This window comes from Bos grunniens, chromosome 13 (assembly GCF_055505025.1).
Source record: "Bos grunniens cultivar Pamir isolate PY7600 chromosome 13, Bosgru_T2T1.0, whole genome shotgun sequence".
Lineage (NCBI taxonomy): Eukaryota > Metazoa > Chordata > Mammalia > Artiodactyla > Bovidae > Bos > Bos grunniens.
Window position 1 is genome coordinate 48,213,530 of NC_141177.1, and position 27,217 is coordinate 48,240,746.

Here is a 27,217-nt window from a genome sequence, read left to right on the forward strand (position 1 = left end):
TTCAGGCAAAATACTGAATTTATTCAGCTGATTTGATGGGTCATGTTGGATAAAAGTATCATTTTCATTTGCATGATGTAAAAACATACTTGAAGGAGGAATACTCGCATACATTACAGTGTTAAAAATATATATGTATGAAAGATTCATGAAGGCATTTGATATGAAACATACACAGTATGCTATTTTAATATACAAATGCTTTCAAGAAAATAGAGAAGTAAGAATTATAAAAGTAGCATCATTAAGAATTTATAAATGTTCCATTTTTCTTAAAGGTCATATTCTCATCCTTTGGGATGTACAGACATTATGTGGTTTAACACAGTTTTATCCACATTCAAAACATCATGTTTCAAATGTCTGAAGCATAGCATGTACAGTACAAAATGTTTCCATAGGAACCGAACCAAACCTGTCACTAGTGGCAGCTGTTACATGGCTCCCAATTCACCGGTTAGCCATTTTTAAGACACTAGCTCAGCTTATCGCTATAATATTCAAGTTGTTCTATTTACCCCAAATATAAAGATTTTCATTTCTATCAGCATTTACAAAGGCTTGAAGAGTTATCATACAATATATACCAATATACACCATATATACACTGAGTTAAAAGAAGTTCCCTTCGTTAAATTATTAATAGAACCAAGAACAGTCATTGTAGGCTAATATATTATTCTTGTGATTGGTATTCTTAAAATTTTGAGCAAAGTGCACAGTGAATGGAATCAGTCACTGAGAAATGATCCTTCCGTGAACTCTCAGCTTCCTTAGAGTCAGGTATGCCACCTGAGAAATGAGAACTTTCCAGCCTAGCGGGCCAAGGGTAGCTTCACATATCAACACACAGGAGCCACATGGAGTCACATTCACGAGTCTGAAGAGCCCAGCCAATAAAAATACAATTCCCTCCATGAAGATCCTATGCAGAGTTGGCAGAATCAGCTTCCCAGAGATCTATGAATGTTGAGTCCTAATTCAGGGCAAACGCCACCAGCCATCAGCCATACTCCAGGGTCGGCGGACCCCGGACAAGGTTGAAATAGCCAGCAAGGGCCCCAAGGTCTATGTAGAGAGAACGCTGCCTCTTCAGCATCTCCGATTCCTCAGTGCTCCCAGTGCACGAAGAGTCTGAAAAAGGAAACATCGAAAAAATAAAATAAGTGATCAGGGGATATGTTCAATAATAGATGCCTGTTCCCTCAACTTAACAAAAACAACACTGCTGCTGCTGCTGCTGCTGCTGCTAAGTCGCTTCAGTCGTGTCCGATTCTGTGAGACCCCGTAGATGGCAGCCCACCAGGCTCCCTGTCCCTGGGATTCTCCAGGCAAGAACACTGGAGTGGGTTGCCATTTCCTTCTCCAATGCATGAAAGTGAAAAGTGAAAGTGAAGTCGCTCAGTTGTGTCCGACTCTTAGCGACCCCATGGACTGCAGCCCATCAGGCTCCTCCGTCCATGGGATTTTCCAGGCAAGAGTACTGAAGTGTGGTGCCATTGCCTGCTCTGAATGGAACAGCATTAAAACTCTGTTGAATTATTATTAAAAAGCCATAGAATTGGGGGCTTCCCTGGTGGTCCAGTGGTTGAGACTCTGCCTGCCAGTGCAGGGGCTGTGGGTTCGATCCCTGGTTGGGAAACTAAGATCCCACATGCCTCAGGGTACAGCCAAATATTTTTTCTAAAAGCCATAGAGTTGAACACGATGGGCTAATTTATGGGATACAGCACAGACAAAAGAATTAAAAAAAGAGTCAACAACCATAAGAAATTAGCTGGAAATCCTGGCCCATTTTCCAACATCCCAGACGATTCTTTTCAAATACAGGAAAGTCAGACAAGAAGCCAAGAAATGCAAACAAGCATTCCAGGCTTGACATCTGGGTTTGGACCCAGACAGAGTTAGAACATCACAGATTTCATAATAAAAATAGAAACCCTTCTCCATGCATATCCAATGTTCCTGGAATGTGTATCGTTTTTCCTAAATGGGAAGGTTTCACAGCTGGAAGAGAGATTTTTGAGCAGAGGAAGACAGAAATGCAGGTTGCCTTCAAATTCAATATTTTATCAGTGCTGTGATGTTTCCAACCAACAACTGGCATAGTTTATCATAACTGCATTGTACAGAGTCCCACTCTTTGCCAACAGCAAAACTGTCATGCTTGATCTATTTTTAAAAGCAAACACTCTTCTCTGTTGCAAAAGAAAGCAAGGCAGAGATAATTCTCAAAGATAGCATTACCTCCATCTGCACTGGAAACCAGTTAGGCTTGCTGGTAAATTAGCTGATTTTTTTTTTAATTGTGAGTGTTTTTTTTTTGGCCACACCCCATGGCTTGCAAGATCCTAGCTTCCCCATCAGGAATCAAATTCATGCCCCCTGCAGTGGAAGCATGGAATCTTGACCACTGGACTGCCAAGGAATTCCTAGCTAATTTTTTCTTTTTTTTTGGTATATGCTTTTGCTAACATTCTTGCTGAAATCTCTCCAACAACTTATAGCATGCAGCAAGTCACTTCAGTTTTTTTTTTTAATTTTACTTAAGTCAAGTTGATTGACAATGTTTTATTAATTTCTGCTGTACAGAAAAGTAACTCAGTTATATATACATATAAAAGAATATGAAAAATATTATATATATATACTTTTTCATATTCTTTTCCATTATGCTTTATCACAGGATACTGAGTATAGGTTCCTGTGCTATACAGTAGGAACTTGTTGTTACCCATCCTACATATACTAGCTTGCACCTGCTAATTCTATTTGTTTTTCCAGGCATGTTCATGGGTTCTATTAGAAGGTGGATGGAGACAGAAAAAGAAGGGAAGCCAGGGCACCGCACACTGCAGGGTGTCCATACCGGCAATGTTCTCAGGAAGTTCTAACTCCTTCCGGCTCAGCAGCCGCTTCCGCTCAAAGAGGGCAGAGTCCAGACTCTGGCAGCGGGGTTGATCCTCCCTGGGGGGGTTCAGTGCCTCGTGTTTCAGTAGGTCTGCTGCCCTAGGCCGGTGATTGGGGTTTCTCTCCAGGGCAGCCTCAATCAGCTCTCTCATACCAGGACTGCAGTCTTCAGCGATATCTTCCAAAGGAGGTGCTTGCTTGTGGATCTGTGAACAAACCAGCTCTCTTAGCATCAACGGCATGAAAATATACCCTCGACAGGACAGGTATTCTAGTTACAAGACCTGGAAAGTCTTTTGTTTTGAAGTGAATACAGCTCATACCCTTCAGTAACATTTCCTAAGGACACTGAGTGAAACCCATCTTTTGGTTAAATGCAGTCAGAGATAAACACTCGGGGTCTGAATACACAGCTTTCCATAGAAGCAATGCCCAAAGGCCCCTGTGCAGAAACGGGGAAGCACCTGCCTCTCAATTTCTCTATAGTCAAAGGAGGCGGGTGAGTGGCGGGGGCGGGGGTAGGGGGGCGCTGCGTGTTTCACTATGTGCCAGGCTGTCCTGGGGATCTCGAATCTAATACCGTCTTTCTGGAAAGTGTTCAAAGAACATATACAACTTCCTCAGTTCAATGATTTATGCTACTCTGATGCTTTTCAGTGGCATCGTGTATAACAGCATAGCGTATAATTTCTGCCTGGGCATAGCTGGATGGGTTTCCATACAGTGATCCCTCCATGTGGGAGAGTTAGTAAGCCTAGTATATGGTCAGCATACCATGGTTAGCATACTGAGCATATAGTAGTGTTACCATAGAGGATGATGGTCATACTTCACCATCATCCCATCAGATGTGTGTGCTATCAGAGAGAGAGCAGCTCTCCTGAGCAGGTGAGATGCTCTAACCCCACCCTCCCCCCACTGCCCCCACTTACTATGTACAGGTAGGAGGGGTAGGCGGAGCGTGGGTAACGTTTCACCCAGGGTGGGGTGCCCGTCTGCATGTGGATGAGAGTGGCCCCCAGGCTGTAGATGTCTGCTTTGGTCGAATGGCCCCTGCAGAGGATCACCTCCGGACTCATGTAAATCTGAAAGAGAAGCAGGAAGGTCAGTCTGACCCCCTCATGGGTCTAGGCACCATTTCCCTAACCCAGTTCTGGAAGATGGTACATGCCCCTCGCTGTATCCACTGCACACTTCATCCCTTGAGAACAGCATGTCCCTGCTGTGTTCCCTTCAGCAAAGGAGTAGCACTGACCCGTGCGGCCTCAGGCAGCTTTACCCTGCAGCCTCACAGCACCTCTCCCCACAGACTGAGCACAAGGCAGACCAGGCAGCAAACCATCCACGGCTGAGAACACATCTGGCACTCCCACTCAAAGTTCTTCAAAGCAAGGATCAATGTTTCCTGTTCCTAATGAAATACCAATTCCTTTTGTATTTCAATGGACACTTAAATACACGTCCTCATTTCATGTTTGGCATTAAAACGCCAAACTGATAATTATCTTCAGTCATCAAAAGCAGCAGAGGTCCCAGAGTATCAACACCGACTACACAGAAGAGAAGAATTTAAAGTGTAGCAATGGACGACTTCCCTGGTGGTACAGCCAGCCAATGCAAGGGACACGGGTTTGATTCCCAGTCCGGGAAGATTTCTCGTGCTTCAGAGCAACTGGGTCTGTGTGCTATAAACTACAGAGCTATGTGCTGCAACTACTGAAAAGCCCATGCACCCTAGAGCCTGTGTTTCACAATAAGAGAGAAGCCCCTGCAATGAGAAGCCCACGCACTGCAACCAGAGAAAGCCCCTGTGCAGCAACAAAGACCCAGAGCAGCCAAAAACAAATAAATAAAGTATAATATTGGAAAAGTGATCCTAATGGGTCATTTCTATGAACCACTTCTTATTTCTACCCAACAGGGAGCCCAGTGACTAAATATTAAAGGCAGGCCATGTTCACATTGTGAAAGTTGGTTTTATGAGCCAATGCTGGAAAAGGAGGGCTTGTTTTAGAAATGGTTTCCCTAAGCAGTGTGTGTTTCTAAAAGAGAAAAAGAGCAAACACCAGTGACCTGTCCTTATGGCTGGTACAGGCACAGTGCAGTTCCTACCCTCACCGTCAATATTTAGCTTTAACAACCTTGGATGCTGCCATGAACATGGAGGGGGGGTGAGTATTCCCAGAATACATTTCAGAGCAAATAAAGAAAGAACTGGCTTACAAAAACTGGGGAAATTGCCCAGTTTCCCCACCTCACTTGCCTCAAGTACTTCCTACAACACACTTCCGGGCTGCCTGGGCTTGGTTCCTTTACTAGTTTTTTTTTTTTTTTTTTTTTTTCTCTCTCTCTCTCTCTCCTTGGACTTTCCTACTAAATAAAATCGCAAAGTTGAGCAACATATTCAGTGGTCAGGACAACTGTTAACAGAGGTGCCTGCCTCCCTTCCCCCCGACTCTGGGCGACTCTCCTAAGCAAGGATTAGGCAAAGTGTTACTTCTGGTGTCACCAGTGGCAGCTGTGTGCTCGCCTGGGGCCCTGGCAGGGTTGTGGGGTGGCATGTGGTAGAGGCAGATCCCTTGCCCAGAGCCCCATGGCTCCCAGTTCCTGACTCCTTCAGCTCTAGGGAGCCACAGTAGCAGGGCATGGGGTTAAGGGCACTTCCTAAAACAGGCCTGAGGGGAACCCAAGCCAGACTCTCTGGGGGTTGTGCACCCTTAGGCATGGACCCAGGAGCCTAGAGCTTGGCGGGGTAGGGCTTGGGGTGGGGGTGTCAAGGCCTTTACCTCCCAACACATTTATTACAAAGGGAAGGAGACTCTGTGTGTGTGTGTATATGTGTTTGTATGTCCCCAAGTACTTGATGATGACATGTGACCTTATATAAGAACTTTACAAAAGGAACAAGGCTATCAAGGGAACTCTAATTACTTTTTCACATTCATTATTTCTTCTTTCTCTGTACCAGGGAATTCCAAAACAATAGTTTAAAGATAGGCTGGATTAACCCTGTATGTGCATCGCATGGCACAGTTACAAGATCATGCCCTGAATAGGAAGACCGTGGGTGACCAGCGTCTGTATTTGGAAGCTTGGCTCGGGGGTTCAGAAGACATCTGATAAAACCAAATGATCAAGTTCTAATGGAAGGCGAATCTGCACGGCTGACCCTGATTAATGATGCCTTCTTGCTCTTTAAGGATGAGAGGTCAAAACAAGCTTTCTGAGAAGTGGCCTCTACATCTCAACTCATCAGCACACTTCCTACCACACTACAATCACATGTGCCAGACATACAATAAACAAACCCGTGTGGATCAGAAGAGTTTTTATAGCTAGGAACGCCAAGGCCAGTTTAGCACTTCATAGAAAGCAATTAACATTTGGTGAAAATACTTCAATCCAAACTCCTATTCAGGAATAGACACTGTGTTGCTATCTCATACTCAAATACACACTCTTCTGATAGAAAATCCCAGAAAGGAGATGTCTTTCTTCAGTTATTGCAAAATGTCCAATTTGATCATCCTGCCGGGAAGAGAAAGGTATTTTCCATCTTTTAAAACCATAAATAGTTTGTTTTTCAAACTAGCTCCAGGAAAAGGAGTAGAGTGTCACATATCTGAACATCTGACAACTGCCAAAACATGCTGAAGTATTTCCAAAGAAATCATGTCAGAAGTGTTAAGTCTTATTAGATTTTGTGCTTTGGGGAAGTATTCCCAAGATCTGGAGACTAAAACATGCTTAAAATAAAAGGTCTACAGTTTTCTGAATATTATTTTGCTCGAAGACAACTCTCCAGGATCCTCTCCCAAGTATTTTCCAGAATATGTTCACTAATAAAAGCAAAACCAAAGATCTCTTCCAGAATAAGTTCACTAATAAAAGCAAAACCAAAGATCTCTTCTGCTGCCCAAGAAAGTCTGCTTTAAGAGAGTTAAGAAAAGGCTTACACAACCTGGATGGGAGGAGGGTTTAGGGGAGAATGTTGCTGCTGCTGCTGCTAAGTCGCTTCAGTCGTGTCCGATTCTGTGCGACCCCATAGACAGCAGCCTACCAGGCTCCCCGTCCCTGGGATTCTCCAGGCAAGAACACTGGAGTGGGTTGCCATTTCCTTCTCCAGTGCAGGAAAGTGAAAAGTGAAAGTGAAGTCGCTCAGTTGTGTCTGACTCTTAGCAACCCCATGGACTGCAGCCCACCAGGCTCCTCCGTCTATGGGCTTTTCCAGGCAAGAGTACTGGAGTGGGGTGCCATCGTGTATACATGTATATGTATGGCTGAGTCCCTTCACTATTTACCTGAAACTACCACTGCATTATTAATTGGCTATGCCCCAATACAAATTAAAAAGGTTAAAGTTTGAGGGGGGTGGGGGAAGATTAAAAAAAGGCTGACAAAATCCCAGCCTAAAATGCAGACAATTCTTTTTGCAACTGCGTGCATATGTCTACTCTGTCACTTAGTCGTGTCTGACTCTTTGCAACACTTTGGATTATAGCCCACCATGCTCCTCTGTCCATGGGATTTTTCAGGCAAGAATACTAGAATGGGTTGCCATTTCCTCCTCCAGGGGATCTTCCCAACCCGGGGATCGAATCCACATCTCCTGCGTCTCCTGCATTGCAGGCAGATTCTTTACCGCTGAGCCACTGGGGAAACCCTTGCACTGTAATAGTAAATGAAATACATTTACTAGCTAAAATAAAGTTCATCTTTTGATTAATACCGGGACTGGCCTGGTAATCTGGCCTGTCTGAAGCAAAGATTCAGCAACTGCCCCCTCTTCGCTTCCTGAGGGCACTTTCAACAGAGAAGGACATGGGGCTGAGGGACTCTGATAGCTAAACACCTCATTGTCATGGAGATGGGCCAGGAAGGCAGATTCTACCCCCATGTACCTTCCCAGATGCAACCAACCCCACACCCATCATAACTGACTGTGAATTAAATGGCTGGTCATTTATTAATAATCCAGGTAAATTTAAAATCGGTCCTAACTCCAGAATGGAGTCCTTGTTGGCTTTGTCTTGGGTTCCATCCCTTGCATACACAGCAGCCTGAATGCTCAGATGTCCAATAGACACTCACTATATGAATCAACGATGCAGCCTAATAATGTGAATGCTAAATATATTATTTGAAAGCTCATGAATGCATTTCTCTGAATCTCATTTAGATTCGGGAAAGTTTTGTTTTTGTTGTTTTTGTTTCACAAATGAGTTGAATATTATAGTAAGCTTATACCTTCAAATAAGATTCATTCGTGCTCTAATAAGTGAGATTTCTTTTAAGAGTCCAAGGATTAAAGAAAGACCTAAAATATCAGATCTCAATAAATGTTGTTCTTAATGATCATGACGATTATGGCTATAACTGAACCAAAGCAGTAATACTGTTATACTGAAAATGTACATATTAGTTACACAGCAGTTAAACCTTAGACTATAGACTCAGAAAAAACTAGATTGGATTCCCTGATCTGTCAGTAGCTAAATAACTTTGGGCACTTTACCTTAACCTCTTCAAGCTTATTTTCTTATTTTAAAATGGTAATAATAGTATTTCCCTATGATAATAGTATTGTGAGGATAAAATAATACAATCCAAATAAAGTGTTAAAATGAGCACACGACACAGAGTGAACGCTTATTAAAAAGGTTCCCATGATAATAATGATTTAATGTAATGGATTTCTTCCCCTTCTTTGTCCTTTCTGCAGTAATGATAGAACATCTTATCTTTCCTGTTGATAAGATATTGCCAGACTGTGCTGGTGGTCCAGTAGTTAAGAATCAGCCATGCAATGCAGGGGATGCGGGTTTGATCCCTGGTTGGGGAACTAAGATCACACACGCCTCAGGGCAACGAAGCCATGTCCCACAACTACTGAGCCCACTGGCTCTGGAGTCTGAGCACCACAACTTGAGAGAAGCCCATGCATCACAAAGAAAGACCCCGAATGCCACAATTAAGACCCAAGGACAGCAAAACATAAATAAATACTAAAAAAAAAAAAAAAAGCTATTGCCCATTTTTTGGATGAACATAATTACCTCTGTTCCACGGAGGTCCTTAGGAAAATAGATCTCTTCGGTCATTTGGACACTTAGACCAAAATCCACCAAAACAGCTTTTGTGGACATGAAAACGATGTTGCTAGCTATAAAGAGAGGAGAATAAAGAGAGGAGAAATTTTAGTAAAAAATTGTGTATCTATCCATAAACAAAATGGAAACATTATTTAAATTGGGTTTCAAATAAAGATACATTGAAATGCTTCCTTTATTGATATGAGTGCATTATATTCAAAAGGGAAAGGTGAATGTGGGTGCGAGTTTAGGTAAAAATCACTTCAGATTTGTCAAGAATTCAGTCAAAGTGGATATAAATGAAGGTAGTCATTAATAATCCTCAAATTACAATAGCCAAGACATGGAAACAAGCTAAGCATCTATCAATGGACGAATGGATAAAGAAGATTTATACATATGCAAATTTTGTGATATACACATATATGTTGCCTGATACATATTAATATAATGGGATATTATACAGCCATAAAAAAGAAGGAAATCCTGCTATTTGTGACAACATGGATGAACCTTGATGGCTAAATAAATCAGAGAGAGAAAGACAAATATTATACAACCTAACTTTTATGAGGAGTCTAAAAAAGAAAAAAGCAAGCAAACATAGAAACACAGAACAAAGTGGTTGCCAGGGGTTGGGGAAAGAGAATTTGGGATGGTGGTAAAAAAGGTACAAACTTCCAGTAACGAGATCAAAAACTTCTGGGACTATATGTCCAGAAGTAAGGTATAGCATGGTGACTATAGTTAACAATTGTTGCTGTTCGGTCGCTAAGTGGTGTCTGACTCTTTGTGACCCCATGGACTGCAGCTCTCCAAGCTCCTCTGTCCTCCACTATCTCCTGGAATTTGTTCAAATTCATGTCCACTGAGTCAGTGATGCTATCTAACCACTTAATTCTCTGCCACCCCCTTCCCCTTTTGCCTTCAATCCTTCCCAGCATCAGGGTATTTTCCAATACTGTATGGTATTTTTGTAAGCTGCAGATTTTAAAAGTTCTCACCACACAAAAAAATTATAAATACATGAGATGGATGATGTGTTAACTAACCTTATCATGATAATCACTTTGCAATATATACATGTATCAAATTACTACACTGTACATCTTAAACATGTGTTATATTGTCAATTATTTCTCAATAAAGGTGGGAAATATTTTTTATATTTTATATACTGTGTACTATTATCAAGCCACTTTCTAAAACTAAAAAGTAAAATACCCAACTTTTCTCAGTACAAGTTTTGCTAGCCCACTTTATGCTTAGATATTAAGGATTCATAGTGGAGCTCCCTTATGTATTTCCCCACAATCTCTTACTCTTAGAAAACCACCATACTCATGCTTAGTTGCTCAGTTGTATACGACTCTTTGCAACCCCATGGACTACCAGGCTCCTCTGTCCATGGAATTTTCTAGGCAAGAATACTAGAGTGGGTTGCCATTTCCTTCTAGGGGATATTCCTGACCCATGGGCAGTCCTCATGCCATCAAGGACCTTCATATTGAATAGAAGAGCCCATCTGCCTAAAGTCCAGCTAGTCTGTTTAAGCCAAAAAGGGACACATCCAAAGATAACTCACGTTTAATGTCATGGTGGATCACTTTCTTTGAGTGCAGAAAATCAAGTCCCTTGAGAACATGTTTTGTCACCCAAATAATCTCAAATTCTCTCATGGGTCCACAGCTCTCCAGTTTCTCCAGGACAGACCCTCCTTCACCTGCTTCCATGAAGAGATGGACAGTTTCACCCCATAGAACGGCGCCATATAACTCGGCGATGTTCTCGTGCCGGAAGCAAGCCTGGATTTCCACATCAGATGGCTTAAATTGGTCTACTGGGATCTAGAACACAAAAGCACAAGGAATATCCTCAACAACCCCAGGACAATGAAAAATATACACAATATAGGTCAACTTACAAGCCAGAAGGCAAACAAATGCCCTCAAGAATACTCTGATGTATTATGAAATTGTACTCCAGAGTAAAGATAATGTTTACTTGGGATCTGCCTTTACATTAATGTCTGCATAAGGTGAAAAAATTCAAAATAAGAAAATAAAGGACAAAATAATAAAATACTAATTTCATTTAGAGTAGAGACACCAATGAAAGAATTGTTCACGATTGACCCACAGAAGGTAATTTCCCATCTGTTATACATGGAATTTCTATGCTACCTAGATTTTGGGTCATTATTTTCAGTCTTCCTTGTCATAAAACACTGTCTCTAGTCTCACAGTTCACGTTCTAACAATGCATTTAAATAAGCACTGACCATCTATTCTATGGAAAATCAATAGTCATTAATAAAGAAAGAAGTAACTCTTACATGACAGGAATGCCTCCAAAATAAACTGTTAGACTGAAGTAGGCAAGATGCAGAAATGCATATATTATGTTCGCATTTGTAAAACAATATTCCACTATACAGACACATGTCCATAGAAATTTTCTGGAAGGACGTGTAAGAACCCATTAATGGTAACTGCTGCAAGGAAAGGGGTCTCATTCTTTAGCCTGCATCCTTATGAACTGTTTGGGGTTGTTAATCATCTTACATGTTTCTCTTTTTTAAGAAAACACACAGCTTAAAAATTAAATATAAGGACTGCAAGGAAAACAGCCCACAAAGCTATTTGCCATGTCTTTTGTGATAAAACTGAAAAACAGAACACTTTCTGGCTCTAAGAGCTTTAAAAAAATGTCTCCAGATTTTTTTTTTTTTAACTTGGACATATCTCTTTCTAAATGCAACCTTCAAATAACTACTATATTACTTCCTTTTTTCCCCTTAATAACAGATGCTCTGGGTCAACCTTTATGGAGGCACAAACGAGGCCCTCATGATGAAAAGAGTGACTGAGATGATAGTGTCATTATTTTCTATTTTGTTTTTTGTTAAATCAAAAGTGAGTCTATTTCATTGCCCCTAAAAAACTTTAAAGTGTAAGAGACATACACAAAAATGCAAAACAGATTATCACACTCAATAAATTTTCAACCGAACACACCCATGTAACCACCATGTAGATCAGGAAACAGAACTTCACCAGCATCCCTGAAACCCCCTGCTGGCCCCTACCTGTCACCGCTCCCCAGGGACACCCAGAGATGGGATTTCCAACATGTCTGTTTAGCCTTTTGGGCCTTTATATAGGGTCGGCCAAAACGTTCCTTCAGGTTTTTCCACACGATATAATGGGAAAACCTGAAAAAATGTTTTGGCCAACTCAGTATAAGTGGAATCTCATAGAATGGATCCTGTTTTGTGTCCAGCTGTTCTAGCTTCACCTAATGTAGATTTATCTACATCACTGCAGTTGTAAATCACTTCTTCTCTTTGCTGGACAGCATTGCATTGTATAAATATACCACATTTCAACATCTGCAAACTTTCCAGTTTGGGGCTATTGCACAGTGCTGCTATGGACACGCCAGCATATGGCTTCTGGGGATCGTGGATGCATGCCTACTGGTCAGGCACCTGCAGGAGTGGAATTGCTGGGTTATAGGGTGTGTGCCTGCTCACTTTGGCAAATTAGGCCAGTATTCCAAAATGAGGGCACCTCAGCGGGTGCTGAATGTTTAATAAGAAGAGATGGGGTATCTTCAATACTGGTCTATTTAAATTTAGCCTTTGGGGACTTCCCTGGTGGTTCAGTGGCTAAGACTCCACGCTCCCAATGCAGGGAGCCCAAGTTCAATTCTTGGTTGGGGACTAGATCCAGGATGCTGCAACTAAGAGTCTGAATGCCAAAGCGAAGATCCCACATGCAGCAACTAAGACCCAGTGCAGCCAAAATAAATAAATAAATATTTTAAAAATAAATAAATAAATTCAGCCCTTTAATCTGTAGTCCTGAGAAGTCTTGTGGCTTTCTGAACAGTGTCTACTTCCCTGCCTAGTCCCCTCCCCTGTGGGTGAGATTAAAAACAGCAGCAAATAAATTTGCTCTTGCAGGAGAGCTTCCCTCCCCCATCCTACCACAAGAAGGATGCAGGCATCCAAGCTGGCGCTAAGTAAGCTAGTACCTTCTTTTTTACCAGCGCAAACTGACTAAACTTAACTATTGTACTTAAGTAGACTTGGGGATTGAATGATCCCAGGTAGGAAGCCTATCTATAAAACACAGATGCTTTGCTGGACTGAGTACCCTCAAACAAGAGGCAGTCAAAGGGTAGCCAGCTTTGGGTAAAGAAACACACAAAAGCCCCAACGCCAACACTCAGGGCACCGTGTCTGGTTATGAAGTACATACCAATTTACATGCCATCCTTTTCTTAGTCTTTATATCTTGTGCTAAGTACACTTTCCCAAATGCCCCCCGAGGAATGAAATCGGAGCCAATGTTCCTGTAGGTCAGCTTCCAAGGGATGAGCAGAACATCAGAGTCTATCTGGTAGCGTCCATTCTGAGGAGTGATTACCTACAACAAAGCAAACATGCAGGAGGGTGAGAATTTCAGCAAGGTTCTCTTCCAAGACCCACCCTTCAGGAACTGGTTATGTTAGAACACATTCTTAAACGCAGTGTTAAAAATGAATGTCACTGTATGTAATCCTAACAGTGTACAGAGGCTATATTTAGAGCTTCAGCAAGACAGAGAAAGCATGTAACAGAAACACGTCACTGGCCAGGCCTGATCGTATTTCTATCTGCATGTGAGTAATTCATTGCGAAAGAGAACTTTAAAAATGGTTTATCTAAGGCACCCTGATTGTTGTGATCAAAAGGCTGAAAATAAAGATTGCAGAAATGTAACCTGTACACGCAAGCTGACTGGTTTCCAATTAAAATGTGCTAACCTGTTAGTCTGCATAACTATTACTCAGAGGTGACGCACACAGAGAGAGTGCGGAAATGAACTGATGATCACAGAGGATTCTGGGAAACAATGTGTTTTGCCAGAGCTGTAAGTTGAGATAAATAAAGCAAGGGCAGAATTCTCTCTCATCTACTCACTCATTTAATGTTTACTGAGGGCATGATATGGGCCAGGCTCTATGTTTGGTGCTGAGGAGGCAAGAACAAGAGACAGACAGTCCCTGAGCTCTGAGTGTCAGCAGACACTTTGAACAAGACAGCTAACTCAAAAACTGAGAGCCACAACCTAAGATAGATAAAGATGTGGTACATATATATGCAATGGAATACTACTCAGCCATGAAAAAGAATGAACCAATGTCATTTGCAGCAACACGGATAGATCTAGAGATGATACAAAGTGAAGTCAAACAGAGAAAGACAAATACCACATGATATCATTTACATGTGGAAACTTAAAAAAAAAAAAAGACACAAATGAACTTATATACAAAGCAGAAAACAAACTTACGGTTTCCAAAGGGGAAATGGGAGAGGATAAATTAGGAGTTTGAGATTAACATACACACACTACTATATATAAAATAGATAACCAACAAGGACCTACTGTGTAGCAAAGGAAACACCACTCAATATTTTGCAATAATCTATAAGGGAAAAGAATCTAAAAAAGAATATACAGCATAACTGAAACACTTGGCTGCATACCTGAAATGAATGCAACATTGTAAATCAACTCAAATAAATAAATAAAAATAATAACTAAAAAATTAAGAGAGAGATATCTCGATAGCAGTATGGATTATAAGGGTATGTACCCATGTCAAAACTGGATATTAAAGATCTTTGTATTCTGTGTGTGTGTGTTAGTCACTCAGTCATGTCTGACTCTTTGTGACCCCATGGACTATATATAGCCTGCCATGCTCCATTGTCCATGAAATTCTCCGGGCAAGAATACTGGAGTGGGTGGCCATTTCCTTTTCCAGGGGATCTTCCTGACCCAGGGATTAAACCTGTGTCTCCTGCATTGCAAGCAGATTCTTTACCATCTGAGCCACCAGGGAAGCCCTCTGTGTATTCTACTGCATAGAAACTCTATCTCAATTTTTAAAGAGTGAAAAATTAAAGGGAGAAATAATAATAAATAAAATGAAAACAAGTTAATAAGTTCACAAGAGAGGTGACCTGGAGCACATTCTTTTTATAAAAAAAATGGTGTACGGTTTTTTTCAAGGGCTGCTGCTGCTGCTGCTGCTAAGTCGCTTCAGTCGTGTCCAACTCTGTGCGACCCCATGGACGGCAACCTACCAGGCTCCCCCGTCCCTGGGATTCTCCAGGCAAGAACACTGGAGATGGTTGCCATTTCCTTCTCCAATGCAAGAAAGTGAAATGTGGAAGTGAAGTCGCTCAGTCGTGTCCGACTCTCAGCGACCCCATGGACTGCAGCCTTCCAGGCTCCTCCATCCATGGGATTTTCCAGGCAAGAGTACTGGAGTGGGGTGCCATTGTCTTCTCCGGCTAGAATCCCAAAAATACAGGTTTTACCTACAAGTCATTAGTAATATTATGACTTCGGGAATTATGAGACTATTAAAGTGACACAAAGTTATTTCAAGAACGGAAGAGGCTGCAGGGGAATGCGGATCACTTGGGGAGAGAAGATAGCGATTCATCTCCAGACCCACTGGGCTGCTTACTCGACCCTGCTCTGGGAACAACCCTGGTGACCGTAAGGGTTATTCATTCAGGACCAATTATTGCTAATCGTAACTACACCCCACAGACATGTGCACTATTAGTCAGGGGATGAAACAGAGAAAGAGGCTCATACTTAGAAATGTGAAGTTACTCACACTCAAAACTTTAGCATTTACTGAGCCTGACCGCTGTGCAAGACTCGAGAGGGACCATAACTAAGCAGAGACCATGGTCTTGCCAAGTTTTAAATATGACCTCATTTCAAGAAGCGTCACCTCAAGTTCCTGGAGGCCACTTCTACAGGAGGCTGGGGACATGGTGGGTTTAGTCCTCAAGACAGAACTGTGCTCTTGGCACTCAGCTGCACTGGCTTTACCGCCTCTTCCTTGTTATTAAATATTTACAGATCCAATTGCTCTTGATTCTCCAGGGCTCACTTCAGGGTTTAAGCAGCCTTCGAAAAAAAAAATCTTACTTTTTTTTAGTTTTTTTTTTTTTTTTTTTAATCACTGAAGTATAGTTGATTTACAATGTTGTGTTAATTTCAGGTGTTCAGGATAGCGATTCAGTTACATAAACACATATACATTCTTTTTGAGGTTCTTTTCCATTATAAGTTATTACAAGATACTGAGTAGAATCCCCTGTGCTATATGGCGGGTCCTTGTTGTTTATCTATTTTATATGTAGCAGTTTGTACATGCTAACCCCAAACTCCTAATTTCTCCCTTTCCCCTCACCTTTCTCCTTTGGTAACCATGTTTGTTTACCTTTCTCCTTTGGTAACCATATGTTTGTTTTCGACATCTGTTGAGTCTGTTTCTATTTTGTAAATAATTTCCTTTGTATCATGTTTTTAGATTCCACATATACATGACATCATGGGATATTTGTCTTTGTCTGACTTCACTTGAAAGTTTTACTTTTGTTCAACTCCAATCTGCTTTAGCCCACTCTGGCCCAGTGTCCTCTTAGCTGAGAGGATAAGAGTAACAATACTAGCCATCTTCTGAGTGCTAGCTCTGGGCCAGGCACTGTGCTGAGTACTTCAGCACTAACACATGAGTTTCGCACAAGTCTGTGACGTAAGGACTCTCTTTATCTCCACTTAGAGATGAAGAAACTGACTTGAAGAGGTTAAGGAATTCAGTAGGCAGTGACAGTCAGGTCTGTCTGACCTCAAGCCACAGCTCCTATTCTTTAGATAAGAGCCTTCAGTTTTCCAGAGGTTGTAATTAAAGTTGAACCCAGTGACCAAATGCCTAATTTACAGTCCACTGAGACGGCTTGGCCTTCTCCTCTTTAGATCAAATTCTGCAGTTCCTTCACCCCAGTGTACCATTCCCCACATTCTTCTCTGAACGCCCTGAGAGTTCTCCACACCATCTCTGATGACAGACCCTGAACGTGCAGGGTGACACACACGTGTTGGCCAGTATGTGGTTCTGCAAGTCCTGGGATCTTCCCAAGTCCCAGACCTTCCCTATCTGGGTTTGAAATATTTTTCCCCTTCTTCTTCTTCTTTCTAGCAGCCCAAGTAAATAATCTTCTGGAAATCTCTGTTGTCCATTATCTCTGTCAACTCTTCCATGTACTAAAGCCACATTCAAGTGCAGACATTGGAGGCAAGCTGTCCGTGTGTGTGTGTGTGTGTGTTGTGTGTGTGCGCACGTGCTCAGTAGCTCAGTCATGTTCAACTTTTTGCAACCCCGTGGACTGTCACCCGCCAGGCTCCTCTGTCCATGAGATTCTCCAGGCAAGAATACTGGAGTGGTTTGCTATTTCCTTCACCAGGAGATCTTCCTGACCCAGGGATTGAACCCACATCTCCTGAGTCTCCTGCATTGACAGGCAAATTCTTTACCACTGCATCACCTGGGAAGCCCCTATGCTGTCCATTTATTTATCCTGATCACTGCCATTGGCATGACACATCACCAGCCCAGAAACAGCATTTGAGTAGGTAAGTCAGTGAGAATGATTCCATAAGGGTGATGTGGTAGCTAGAAAATGGATGTGACCTTGGGCTACATGAAGAGAGATAAGGGATCTAGAACAAAGGCCAAGCTGGCTCTGTGCTCCCCTGCTGGTCCCACAGCAAAGGGACAGCCGGGTTCAAGTTCTGGGCTATCAGATGGGCACTGGCTGGGGCCTGAGACCCAAGGAGGAGGAAAGTTAACAGCACAGTGCACAGGAAGGGGCAGGCACAGCCAGGGGTGATGGGGAAAGAAGAGGGAAGACGTGGGGGACGAGGGAAGAAGAGGGAAGACGTGGGGACGAGGGAAGAAGAGGGAAGACGTGCAGCTTTGTAAACACTGGGAGGACTGTCGTAAGGAAGGGGCGTGACAACCACAGCGGCCTGTGTCCTTTCAACACTCACCATGTGCACACAGGTCACTTGTAATTATTTGCCCCAAACAACCATGTGGAGTGAATGTGGCCACTTACCCATTTTACAAATGAGTAAACAGAGGCACAGAGGTTGTAGTAGCTGGCTTGGTGTCACCTAAGCCATTTCAGAGCTGAGATACATGCCGGGCCCTTTAACTCAAGGGCCTCTTTACCACTACTCAGCATATACCTATGAGATTCATCCCATTTTTATGGCCAAGAAGTAGGGCTAGGACTAAGGGGGCTCACACATAAATGTTTGTGCCGTCTAAGGAAGGACTTCTCTGCAATCAGTTGGCCTGATATGACCACACACACCCCAGAATATGATGCATGCTTCGTCACAGTTTTCCAAGCAAAGGCGAAAATGCCCCAGCAATTATTGGAGATGATGAATGGGGTGAGCCAAGTCTCAGAGATAGAGCTTGATTCAAGTATCTTTAAGGTTTTTTAAGACTGAGAAGCCAGGAATCCGTGACTAAGCCCTGAGGAGCAGCACTCAGCATCACACACCCACACCTCTGAGTGAGCTCCTTAGGGATCTTCAGCTTCCCAATAATCACCCAAGAGTTGAGTGTTGAGAATTCATTTTAGGCTATTAATCTCAGATGTGGGTGAGAGTTGGTCTAGATTATAGGTAACTTGTAGCATCCTCATACAAAGCATTCCCTGGCTTAGTCTCCTCACGTTTCTTCCCCAGGTCCTGTGGATGTTGGAGGAATCTTTATAAATATTATTTTTAGGAAAATAGCTGCTACCTGCACACACATGCAGACCACCGTTTCACATGCCTGTGCTACAGGTTATTTTTGTAATTCCTGGGCCCTCCACCCTGTCTAATTCCATGGTGCTGTGATTGTTAGTTGCCAGCAACACACCATGTATCTATGCCTCCAATCTCACCATCTGGAACATTCTCTGCTCTCCATCCCCTTCATCTGGCTGATTCCAACTCAGTAATTAAAACATCACTTCCTCTTGGGGGGAATTCCCCTGGCAAGGCAGTGGTTAGGACTCAGCAGTTCCACTCTGCCAGGGCCCGGGGTTCAATCCCTGGTTGGGAAACTAAGATCCTGCAAGTTGCATGGTGTGGCCAAAAACAAGGGGAAAAAAAAATTATTTTTTAATTCCTCTTGGAGGCCTCTCTAATGTTCTCCCTTCCTCCTATCAACCCTCATGGTTATGTGAGGTATCTTGCCTGACCATTCCCCTGATCAGGGCGTAGCTGTATTGAGAAATGTTACACTGCATTATAATTACATGTTTACTTGCCTCCTTCAGCACACAGAAAGCGACCAGGAAACACAAACTGTATTTCTAGCACCTGAAAAAGCACCTCATGCCCTGTAGATGTTTGAGCTCTGTCTAGCAAACGAATGGACAAATCCTGGAAGGGAGCATGTGGTCCGTATGAAGGTACACTTGGAACCAACGTGTTCAGTAGATGACTAGCCATCATCTTGTAAAGCAGAGAAATGAAATTTCCCCGAATTCCCTTCCGCACATTCCCAATTCTACGGCCCATCTCTCATCAGTCTGATTGGCCAGGGGAAAGAAGGGAAGTCTCTACATATTTACAAGCAAAAACAATGTGTTTATTCTGTATGGTTTCCTTTAAAATAATCATTTTAACAAGTAAGTATGCAAAAAACAAACACATAAACCATTATGTTTCTGATCATAGACATATATGTTATTTTGAACCAGAGTTCTCCAGCTATATTTTAGCTAAGACAAACAGGTATGACCCCTAGTTCAAATTATGACTTTGCATGTATGAAAAAAAGTACTCTTCTCAAGACAAAGTTAAGTATCAAATACACTTTGGCATATCCAGACCAAAGCAAGTCATACAACAATGCAAAATGTAACCTTTACTTTTTTTTGTAAAACATGATTTTGCAATCTTGCTGGCAATTGAGCGATAGGTGAACACAGCTGGCTTCTAACAAAACAATTCGCTACATAGCTGACCTAAATCACTGTGTTGTTTTGAACTAAACAAATGAGGTACACAAAAAATAATAATAATAATTAGGTACTTGGTACAGACTCTACTTGTTCAACGCCACCCTCCATATATTAACCATCTTTCCATTTATATGCACCAAAGGAAACTGAGGTGCTTTCATCATCAGTAAGCATGTTTTGAGAATTGTTCCCACTCCTTTGAGAATTGTTCTTTTCCAAAAATTAGATCACCTTTAGCCAGCACCTACCTTCACCTTTGACACACTAAGAGACTAACCACACCCCAATACATCACCTGATCTTCTATTGTAGCAACTAAGTGTTGTCACAATATTTTAGATTATTTGCATACTTAGGATAACTAAACAAATATATCCCTTGTCATTCATACCTCACCAATTAAAGAGAGAGCATCTCTGGATAACTACTTACTGCACACAAACTACATTTCTACAAGAATTGAATTTAGCCAGTACTAATACTATGATGTTTCAAGATGTAACAAAAGAGGGGCACAAAAATTCAGCCTTCAAAAATGTTAATTAAACAGAACATTCTTTGATATAAATTATAGCAATATTTTTTGGATCTGTCTCCTACAGCAAAGGAAATAAAAGCAAGAATAAACAAATGGGGCCTAATTAAACCTAAAAACTTTTGCACAGCAAAGGAAACCAAGGACAAAACACAAAGACAACCTACTGAACAGGAGAAAATATTTTCAAATGATACTACCAATAAGGAAAGGGTGAATATTCAAAATATACCAACAGTTCCTACAGTTCTTCAACATCAAAAAAATAACAACCCGATTAAAAAATGGGCAGAAGACCTCAACTGACATTTCCCCCAAGAGGATATGCAAATAGGCAACAAGCACAGGAAAAAATGCTCAACATCTCTAATCACTGGGAAATGCAAATCAAGACTACAAGGAGATATCACCTCACACCTGAAAGAATGGTTATCATCGAAAAGAACACAAATAACGAATGCTGATGAGGATGTGAAGATAAGGGAATCCTACACTGTTCGTGGGAATGCAAATTGGTGCAGCTACCATGGAAAACAGGATGGAGGTTTCTCAAAAAACTTAAAAGAGAACCACCATATTCCCAAGCAACTCTACTCTGGGGCATATATCTGAAAAAAATGGAAACAATAATTCAATAAGACACATGCATCCCAGTGTTCTCAGCAGCATTATTTACAATTGCCAAGAAGTGGAAGCAATCTAACCATCTGTCAACACATGAATGGATAAAGAAGATGTGGTACACACACACACACACACACACACACACAACGGAATACTACTCAGTCATAAAAAAGAACGGAATTTTGCCATTTGCAACAACATGGAGGGTATTATGCTTTTAAGTGAAATTAAGTCAGACAAACACAAACACTGTATGATATCACTTACATGTGGAATCTAAAAAGTAAAACAAATTAATAAATATTAAAAAAAGAAACAGACTCATAGAAAATAAACTAATGGCTAACAGTGGGTAGAGGGAAAGGAAGGGGGTAGGGGATTGAGAGGTACAAACTATTATGTGTAAAATAACCTATAAGGATATACTGTGTTACATAGGAAATATAGCCAATATTTTAAAATAATATACATGGAGTATATCCTTCAAAAATTGTGAATCATTATATTGTACACCTGTAACATAAAATTATACATAAACTATACTATATTATATATATATATATAAAGACAAAGTCTTTATTCCCCTCTCACATGAGTCTCAAAGCCTTTCTCTTTGACTTAATTGACAAGTGAGCTCTTTAGTGAATAATGAAATTAAAATTCATTCTTCTTAATTACCTATTTGTAGAACTACTTCTAAAATATGGAGAAGATTGTTTAAACAAAACTTTTAATGAAGGCTGTATTTTTTGCATCTTTCACACGGAGGTCATTCTTACAGATATTCCATTTTTAAAAACTGTACCTGGCAGCCAGTCTGAACAAGGTTCAAATCCCACTCAGCATTAAATGTAGCAGGAGTAGGAAGCTGAACACACAGCACTCAACTGATGAGGAAAAAACATACCATATTTAACAAAATTCCAGATTCTTGAGGTCGGCGTCTGTATAAACGCTTCGCAGTGTTGGATATGTGGTTTGCAAAAGCAAGCAAGTCCTCCACGGTCCCGTATCTGACTGAGGACAACCAGGGCCCCTCCTGCCCACTGAGCAGCAGAGACTCAGACCGCTCCTCCTCGTTGTGGTTACTGTCCTGACACATGGTCAGCAGACTGGGTTCATAAACCGCTGGCTCTTCACTTGCATAAAGATTTTCCATAATGTCTATCACATCGGACACATTCAAATGTTTCATTAATAAATCGAGTTCTTCTTTGTTGTCACTCCCGGTGCTCATGAACTCCATCACTGTTGGGCTCTCCAAAGAGTCTGCAGAAGAAAGCGCGACTACTTACTTTACTGTGTGTGTGTTTGCGATCAACAGGAAACTGACAAGATGGACTGGGTACAGACTTCTATATGCTTTTGTTCATAAAATAGGGGCTCCAGCCACAGGGTGTGTGAGGTCAAGTGCACAGACAGTGAAGAAAGGGACCTGAGATAACCTTTAATCTGGCGCTGATTTTACAGAGAGGAAACCTGAGATCCAGTGAACTCACTACCTACCCATTTACTCACTGAGTTGCTGGCATCAGCTGTAGCCTCTGAAAATAAACGTTCACTAAATTCAAGTATGAACTTGAGGAGCAGGAGCTGAGGCGCCTGGGTCTTGACAGTTTCCAACCTGCTGCTCTCCCAAAAGGGGCAACCCTTTCTGCATGATCTCTGTGACTTTTAGGCCTTGGGTGAATTTAAAAAGAAAAGAAACTCTCTGGGAATTCCCTGACAGTTCAGTGGTTAGGACTCAGCCCTTTTACCACAGGATCCTGTGTTCAATCCCAGGTGGGGGAATGAAGATTCTTCAAGCCACATGGTATAGCCAAAGATAAATAAATACATAAAATAAAAATAGAAATACACTTTAAAAAAAATTTCCTTTACCAAATTCAGGAGCTAGCTTTGCAAATAAAATTCAGGTCTTGAAGCCAGAAGCATCTCAAATGGATTTTAATCTAAGCAAATTTGGTGATGGTAAGTCAAGTTTCAGGAATAATTCTGATGCAAATAAATTAAACGGCTCACTTAGAAGGAAGACAGCAAACCTCAAATTCTCCTTCTGCTGAGGATGGCTATGAGAAAGGAGAAGATTCTTTTAACCTGTAATCAGCTGTCCCCTCCTGTGACCAGAACTCTTTAACGGGACAAAGCATGCATTTCACAGACTCAAGAGGGTTCATATAACATCTAAATCAATGACTCTCTAGAAGTTGTGGTAAGAGGCCAGGGCAGCCAAATCTATCATAAACAAGACACAGACAAGGTCAACTAAGTCTGCTTAGCCAAAACTGTATTTCAGTTTTTTACACACATCAGGAGCCATACTTGGGGATCTGTAAATAAGAAAATGAAGAGAAATGAATTGTAAACTGTGAGGCTGTAACACAGGATTTTAGAACAATCCCATCCCAAAGGGTTAAAGATAAAAGGACTTAAGGGACCAAGAAAATAGAAAGGTATGTATGTCTACTTAAACTACTGCACTCCTGGAAGCAGCCTCTCTCTGAGAGATGTTTCAGGTTCTTAAAAGCATAAGCCTTCAATGCACACTGGGATAATAAAAGCCACAGGCTCCCATCAACCTGGAGCACACACACCAAACCCAGGGAAATATTCCACCTCAGGGTCCCCTGCCCACAAGACCCAGACACAGACCTCTTGGTGAATTTCACTGGAGAAATGAACCATGCAATTTTGTGCCATTATTAAGTTACTGGGGGATCAATTTCCGCTCTACAAACAGTGTCTGGGATAAGAAGGTAAGATACTGCAGTCTGACACCCCACCTAGACTCAGACTGCAGGGGATCCAATCTCTAGCCTCTCCTTTTCTGTCTGCTAATCTTTACCCACAGAACCACCTGCAAAGCCCTCTTTAACCCCACTGCACATCAACGTTCCCCATCTGTAAAATGCAAGTAATAACAGCATGTCCTTCATAGGTGGTTGTGAGGATCAAAGGAGCTCAAGAGCACAAGGTCCTAGGTGCAGAGTCTGGTACACAGTGAATCAACTGTGTCTTTTGCAGCTGCTATGATGTGCATGAAAGCAAAGGACCGAGTCTGATTCCTGGCTTTGCAGATACCTCAACAGAGCAGCTTTCTTATCTGCAAATGGGATGTGGCTACCTATTCCCCCACTTCTTTGCAGCAAGGTTTTAAAGATCGTTTCTAAAATAAGAGACAAAGAAGAAAAAAAAAAAAAGAAAGAAACCTATGAAACGTTTTGATGGCTGTTATCACTGATAGTTGCATCTAGAGAGCAAAGGAAGCCCCCCTCTCTGAGACCTAGCGGGTCTTGGAGGAAGACTGATTTAGGGTCTTGGAGTCTGTTGAATTCTGAAAGGAATTTCTTAGGTTAATGGAGGAACCTTCAACTTGGGTTTCATGGGGCTGTTTAGTTGCAGTTTCTACTTGCAAAATTTACAGGAAAAAAAAAAACCAAAAACGGAATTAAAACAAAAACAGCCCAATTTTGGATCCCACTGGCTAAAAACTTCCAAAGCTGCTAGGTTTACTTCTCAAAAGGCTGGCCAGAGAGAAAATAAAGTTCCCAGGGGTAACAGGGTTAAAGAAAGAGAGAAAAAGGTCCATACAGTTTACAGGTCAGCTGATCCAGAGAGTGGAAAGGCAGGTTTTGGTTCTTATATTCTCCAGAAAGTCTGGAGCATTTATATGTAAAACCTAAGAGGCGGAGACACACACACCCGTAAACTGGAAGCTAGAGGAGGGAGGGAATGCACAGAGGGAGGGCAGGGAGGTGAAGGAGTGTGTCTTCCGTGCCACTAATTCCTTAGCAACGCCACCCTCCTCTCACGCAAATCTGTGCGCTCCCGAGGCAACCCTGATGACCAGTTCATCCACTAAAGGTCTGAGCAAAAGCTGTAGCACTTTCAGGCCTTAACTAGGCAGACAAAATGCTAACAATTTCCTAGTTATTCACCATCAGTAGCCATCTAGAAAAAGTGTGAATGGTGAAGGTATCTGTATTCCACGTTAACCACAAGGACCCTTCTCCACACAGTTTACAGTTTAAAAAAAAAATCTGCATTAAATCACTGGTTGTTACTGCAGTTGGGGAGTATACCAATTTTAGACATGGACAAATGGGCAGATATAGTCAAAATTCTGCCCATTTGTCCATGTCTAAAATCCCATGGGCAGAGGAGCCTGCAGGGTATAGTCCATGGGGTCACGAGGATCAGACACGACTGGGTAACTAAACCACCACCACAGTCAAAATTATCTGCTCTTAATTATTTCTGACACTGGCAATACAATCAAGAGGAAATACTTTTCCTAAACATAAATGGCATACTCCTGGCTTCTTTTATCTACACAAACAAAAGTTGAGGGTTTCCTGGCAAGTGTGAGTGAAAATGGCCAACATGACTGGCCTAAGTTCCTACTTAACAAAAGGATGATTATACCCTGTGGTACTTCCCATTTAAAACATTTTTCTGCCAAAATATTACATTGCCCCTCGGGGCACACATCCAGGAAGACTTTCTCTAATGATATTTTTGTTCTCAAAAAGCCCCAGAATGAAGCTCTCCAATTTTCCTTACAGGAGACCTCAGTCGGAAACACTGCACACAAACCTCCACCCATCAGATCTGGGGGCGTTTGCCGAGTCAGATAACCTTCTACTTGGCAAGTACCTACAACTCAGGCCACAGATACAGAAGCCAACTGAATTAGCGCTTCTTTCCCTGTTTTTATCAAGAGCAGTCCAAAATATGTCTTTCCCAAAGTGAAACAGACTGCAGTGTTTCACGTAAAGACAGTTAACTTTTGGGAAAATCTGTATGCCGTTCTTCCTTTTAAACTTCGCAATCCTGAATACTGAATTTCCACGGGGAAACATCTGTGAAATAACATTTTTCCCCTGAAGATTCTTTCTTAGGCCAAAAACCCAGCACTGGTCTTCTGCTATAATCACCCTATTAGTCACAGAAGACGGTCCACGGAACAAGCATGAAACTTAAGTTTCAGCTCTTCCATGTCTCTCGGTCCCACCAGCCCCCACCCCTACTCCCTTCTTCCCGTCTCTTTCCTTAAAGCGAAGGGAGCCTTAAAGGGCTTGCAAGTTAAGTTAGAAGAGCAACCCTCGTTAGGGCGAGGGGCAGCTGGGGGCCCCCGCCTCCGGGGTGCACTCACCGGGTCTGGGCAGGGAGAGAGCAGCTGTGCAGGTGGCGCACGCGGCGGGAGGCGCAGTGACAGCGGGCCCCAGCCTCCGGGTGCATCGCCGGGACCTGCTCTGCCCGCGCACTCGGGATCCGGGAAGCAGGAGGAAGGGGGAGGAGTCGGGGGCGGCGCCCCGAGAGACCCTTGCGCAAGGTGCTTTCCAGCTGTGCCGGCTGCAGCGACTACCCGCGAGCAGCACAGGAGCGCCGCAGCTGGAAGAGGGCAGCTCCTACCTCCTGGAGCCCCGGAATACACCCCGCAGCCCCACGCCCTGATGCCGGGGCTCCCCGGATCTCAGGGTGGGAACCCCCGGGGCACCCAGCAGGGCTGCGATCTAACGATACCCCAGAGCCCCCAAAGTCTGCGTTACCTGCGGCCTCCGCGCGGTCTCGCGAGCGGAGCGCTCCCGCCGCGGTCCCCCGACGGCTCTCGTCGCAGCTGGTGGGCAGCCCCCGGGAGCCGGGCGCTCCGGGGTCCCCAAGCCCGGCGACAGCAGAAGAGGGAGCCAGGGCGACCGGCCCCGGAGCGTGGCGAGCAGTCCAGGTCCGAGCTGCCAAATGAGCCCGGAGCAGCTCGCGCTCCCGGGCCGCCCTCGTCGGCCCCTGAGTCACGGCGTCTGAGCCGGCCGAGGGGCGGCGCAGCAGACTCCAGCCGCCGCCTCCCCGCCTTTTCCATTTCCCCTTTCTCTCCGTAAACAGAAAGAGCCCGCCGGCTTGCGGGGCAGCCCGAACCCCCGCGCTGGGAAATTCCGTCCTCCCCCTCCCCCGACTTGCCCTCGGGGCCCGGGGCGGAGCTGGAGGCGGGGCAGGGGAGGGGCGCGCCCTGAGCGGAATCGGCCTCGCCACGCCTCCCGGGGACACGGAGTACCGCGCGGCACCGGCCCTAGGCCTGGGAAAACACCTACGAGTTCCCTCTGAGCCGGGTTACCCGGCAGCCAGGGTGCTAGAGGGCACCCGGATGCGGAGTTGGCAAGGGCGACC

At 43.0% G+C, this 27,217-nt stretch overlaps 1 protein-coding gene across 3 annotated transcripts; it reads right to left on the minus strand.

The window, feature by feature from the left end:
* Window positions 1–26,743, minus strand: MAP3K8 (mitogen-activated protein kinase kinase kinase 8). Of its 3 annotated transcripts, none has more exons than XM_086333913.1 (8): window positions 26,608–26,743; window positions 21,963–22,324; window positions 13,268–13,435; window positions 10,588–10,849; window positions 8,967–9,073; window positions 3,843–3,995; window positions 2,870–3,116; window positions 1–1,134 (listed from the first exon to the last, which is right to left on the minus strand). In XM_086333913.1, exons 2-8 carry the CDS (start codon window positions 22,299–22,301, stop codon window positions 1,004–1,006), a joined length of 1,407 nt encoding a protein of 468 aa, XP_086190039.1. In that variant the 5' UTR covers window positions 22,302–22,324; window positions 26,608–26,743; the 3' UTR covers window positions 1–1,003. The 3 variants fall into 3 exon arrangements, with proteins under 3 accessions (XP_086190039.1, XP_086190038.1, XP_086190040.1); XM_086333912.1 differs by lacking the exon at window positions 26,608–26,743 and adding an exon at window positions 26,211–26,312; XM_086333914.1 differs by lacking the exon at window positions 21,963–22,324 and having other exon boundaries at window positions 26,608–26,736.
* Window positions 26,744–27,217: the final 474 nt, after the last annotated feature.